This window comes from Leptinotarsa decemlineata, unplaced genomic scaffold (assembly GCF_025532065.1).
Source record: "Leptinotarsa decemlineata unplaced genomic scaffold, Ldec_3_MD MMD2_P_RNA_scaffold_14, whole genome shotgun sequence".
In the NCBI taxonomy this organism is placed as follows: Eukaryota; Metazoa; Arthropoda; class Insecta; order Coleoptera; family Chrysomelidae; genus Leptinotarsa; species Leptinotarsa decemlineata.
Genome location: NW_027412528.1, coordinates 1,849,517 through 1,853,284, shown reverse-complemented (window position 1 = coordinate 1,853,284; position 3,768 = coordinate 1,849,517). Strand labels below are relative to the sequence as shown.

General features: G+C 39.5%; 1 protein-coding gene across 1 annotated transcript; it reads left to right on the top strand.

Moving 5' to 3' along the window:
- The first annotated feature begins 1,153 nt into the window (after positions 1-1,153).
- On the top strand, positions 1,154-3,544 carry LOC141484686 (uncharacterized). Its single transcript, XM_074179873.1, has one exon. It carries the CDS (start codon positions 1,154-1,156, stop codon positions 3,542-3,544), a length of 2,391 nt encoding a protein of 796 aa, XP_074035974.1.
- The last annotated feature ends 224 nt before the right edge of the window (positions 3,545-3,768 follow it).

Here is a 3,768-nt window from a genome sequence, read left to right as displayed (position 1 = left end):
AACATCTTATCACAGTAAAATGCCGCTCTTCGCTGACTTGTTGCAGTATATCTCCTCTCTTTTGGGGTTGGTAACCACTGAGTTTGATGAAAAAAGTGCTCTGGATGGAATCAAAGAATGTGATAAAGGTTCACGAAGAATAAGGAAGGCGATGAAGACCGCATCATCACTGGGTGAGAAGCAGCATATGGAAGCCTGTTATCGTAATATCAAAAGTCTAAGGAGACAGTTCAAAGTGATACGAAAGAAGGGGGCGGGATAGGTATCACGACCTGAGGGTGCTAAAAAGCGGGTTCATTGAGATGATTCCAAGTCAGCTCTCAACTCTAGAATTAGATCTGGTGTTATTTCCAATCTCAAACATAAGGATCCCTCAGCTTTTATCGATGACTGCAAGGCTCTCTTCAAGCGGAGAATTCAGAATGCTCTGAAGAAGGATGAATTTATCAAGGTAAATACCACCTTCTGCGGAGAATTTGAGATAGTGAAGGGAGACATAATACTGAAGGAGTACAAGTACTTCACTACTACGAACTCTCCCATATATAGAGACACCGCCCTCAACGATTGGTTCGATGTAAAAGTTACAACACCAATACTCAGAGAACTCAAAGAGTTTCAAGAAAGGGACAGCGGCTGGGCTCTGAAGAAGATCTTGAACTTGGGTGTGAATATTAATAAGTTCACACCGCAGCTGGGGTCCTCATTCATAGACCTTCCACCTCAAATTTTGCTGATCGTACTTCATCATATCCTCATTATTCTGAAGCATTGAAACTTGGAGACATTGATTTCCCAATGACTATTAGACAAATTCCGAGATTTGAGAAACTGAATGATATTTCTATCAAATTTATACATTCTTCAAAAGAAATGTGAAACGTTCATTACCCTACCTACATACCTCACAAAGGAAAAGAAAGCTAGACATGTGAATTTATTGCTGATTCAAGATAATTATGATGAATCTGAAACCTCAGTTCGTTATCACTACGTATGGATAAAGAACTTATCAAGGCTCTTATCGAAACAGTTGAGTAAAGGACATGGTCATAAGTACTTTTGTGATCGCTGCCTACATTACTTTCGATCCCAAGATAAACTAGAGAAACATACTGAGGATTGTCAGAGAATCAATGAAACAACCATCAATATGCCTGAGGAGGGTAAAAACGTCATCAAGTTCAAAAATCGTAAAAATAAAGAAAGGGCCCCTTTCGTCGTCGTATACGCCGACTTAGAATCCGTTTTGAAGCCTACTGATGATCCTAAAAAACCTCAACATCATATTCCGGCAGCTGTGGGTTACTACTTAAAGTGCTCATACGATGACACTCTTGCCTTCTATAGGGCATATCGTGAAGATGATTGTATGCAATGGTTCGCTGATGAAATGGGTAAACTAGCTGAAGATATGGCTTCAGTGTTTTGGTGTCCATACGATATCGATATGACTGTAAAGCAAGAAGTTGAATTTCAAAGGGCTACACACTGCCACATCTGCGAAGAGCCCTTCACTCCTGAAGACAAGAAAGTACGCGATCATAATCATCTCATACCATGTGATAACTATCGTGGCCCCGCGCACGAAGGGTGTAATATAAACTACAAAGATAGCCATGTAGTTCCCGTAGTCTTCCACAATTTGAGTGACTATGATGCACATTTCATCATCACAGATATTGCATTCAGACTGAGGGGTACGATTGACCTGCTTCCCATCACGAAAGAAAAGTACATATCCTTCACCAACTATGTGGATGATACTTCAGTGCAATTTCGATTCATCGATTCTTTCCGCTTTATGAATTCATCTCCGGATATGTTAGCATCATACTTGACAGAGTTTCCTAATGTTGAGGTTCAGTTCTCTGAGTTACCCAAAGACTTGGCTGCATTACTTACTGAGAAAGGAGTCATGCCCTATGATTATATTGATTCTTTCGATAGATTTGATGAAGTTTGCTTGCCCCCTATTAATGCCTTCTACAACAAATTAGAAGATAAGCCCTGCCCCCGCAGACTATATCAACGAGCCCAGGATGTGTGGAAGAGTTTCAATTGTCAGACTCTGGGTCAATATGTGGATTTATATATGAAAACAGATATCCTCCTCCTTGCAGACGTATTCGAACAATTTCGTGCGAGCTGCCTCAGAACTCATAATCTGGACCCTGCCCATTACTATACGCTACCAGGGCTTACGTGGGATGCGATGCTCAAATATACCAAAGTCGAATTGGAACTACTGACCGATCCTGACATGTTTCTATTTGTTGAACGAGGGATTCGAGGTGGACTCAGCCAAGTTTGTTCGAAGAGAAGGGCTCATGCTAACAATAAGTATTTGAACAATTATGAATCTTCAAATCCTGACAAATACCTCATGTATTTTGACGTAAACAACCGGTATGGGTGGGCGATGTCTCAGTATTTGCCATATGATGGGTTTAAGTGGTGCGATACCAATATTGACGTCTCATCAATACCCGATGAGAGCGACGTAGGATATATGCTTGAAGTTGATCTTGAGTATCCTAAACATCTACATGACTCGCACAAAGACTTGCCTTACTGCCCTGAACATATAAATCCAAAAACAAAAAAGCCCTCAAAATCGATAAAAGAGCTCACCACATTGATGGCTACTCTCCAGCACAAAGAAAAATATGTGATTCATTATCGCACCCTCAAACAAGCCATTGCTAATGGTATTATCATCACGAAAATTCATCGAGTACTTCAATTCAACCAATTACCATGGTTGAAGTCCTATATTGATTTGAATACTGAGTTGCGGAAAAGGGCTATGAATGAGTTTGATAAAAACCTCTTCAAGCTAATGAATAATGCAGTATTCGGAAAAACGATGGAAGACATTAGAAAAAGAGTCAACATTAAACTCCCCACCAAATGGGCTGTTCGCTACGAAGCTGAGGCCTATATTTCCAAGCCGGAATTCAAAAATTGCATGATATTCAATGAGAATTTGGTGGCAGTCGAACTGAGGAAACTGCAAGTTTATCTGAATAAACCGATACAAGTAGGACAAGCTATCTTAGACTTGACAAAGACTACCATATACGATTTTCATTATGGCTATATGCGCCATCGATTCGGAAATAATTGTGTAATTCTCTACACCGATACAGATAGCCTGATTTATGAAATATGCAATCACGATCCTTATGAAATGATACGAAAAGATTGTCATAAATTCTTCGATACTTCGGATTACCCTTCCAACAATCAGTTTAATGTTCCTTTGGTAAATAAAAAGGTTCTCGGGATGATGAAAGATGAGAATAACGCAATTCCGATGACTGATTACGTAGGCCTTAGATCGAAATTGTATACAACTGGGGTATTGTTGACGGAGGATGGTATCAATAAGAAGCGCCAGCAGTTGATAAATGATGAGGAAGAAATTAATCAAATCATCACATGCTTGGGGGTTACCAAGAAGGCAAAGGGAGTCAAATCTTCTGTGGTGAAGAATAAAATTACTTTCGATGATTATGTGAATTGCTTAGATGATTGTTAGAATATGAGTGTAATCCAAAATAGTACCTAGTATAATAAAAATAGGTTATGAGGTCCTTTTGACTTCGTAAAATGATTAACTATGTTTTTAGACATCTAAACGAATCCATTCATGTCAAAATCATCGGAATCGGACGACCGGAAGTGAAAACCGGAAGTGACCTGTTTTTGATGGATTCGAAACCTTCTCACCCTGAGGAATTCAAAAATACCATATGTTTCAGT

Bases quoted from the DNA above. Each gene is read 5' to 3' on its own strand.
- LOC141484686 (XM_074179873.1), top strand. From the start codon at position 1,154: ATGCCTGAGGAGGGTAAAAACGTCATCAAGTTCAAAAATCGTAAAAAT.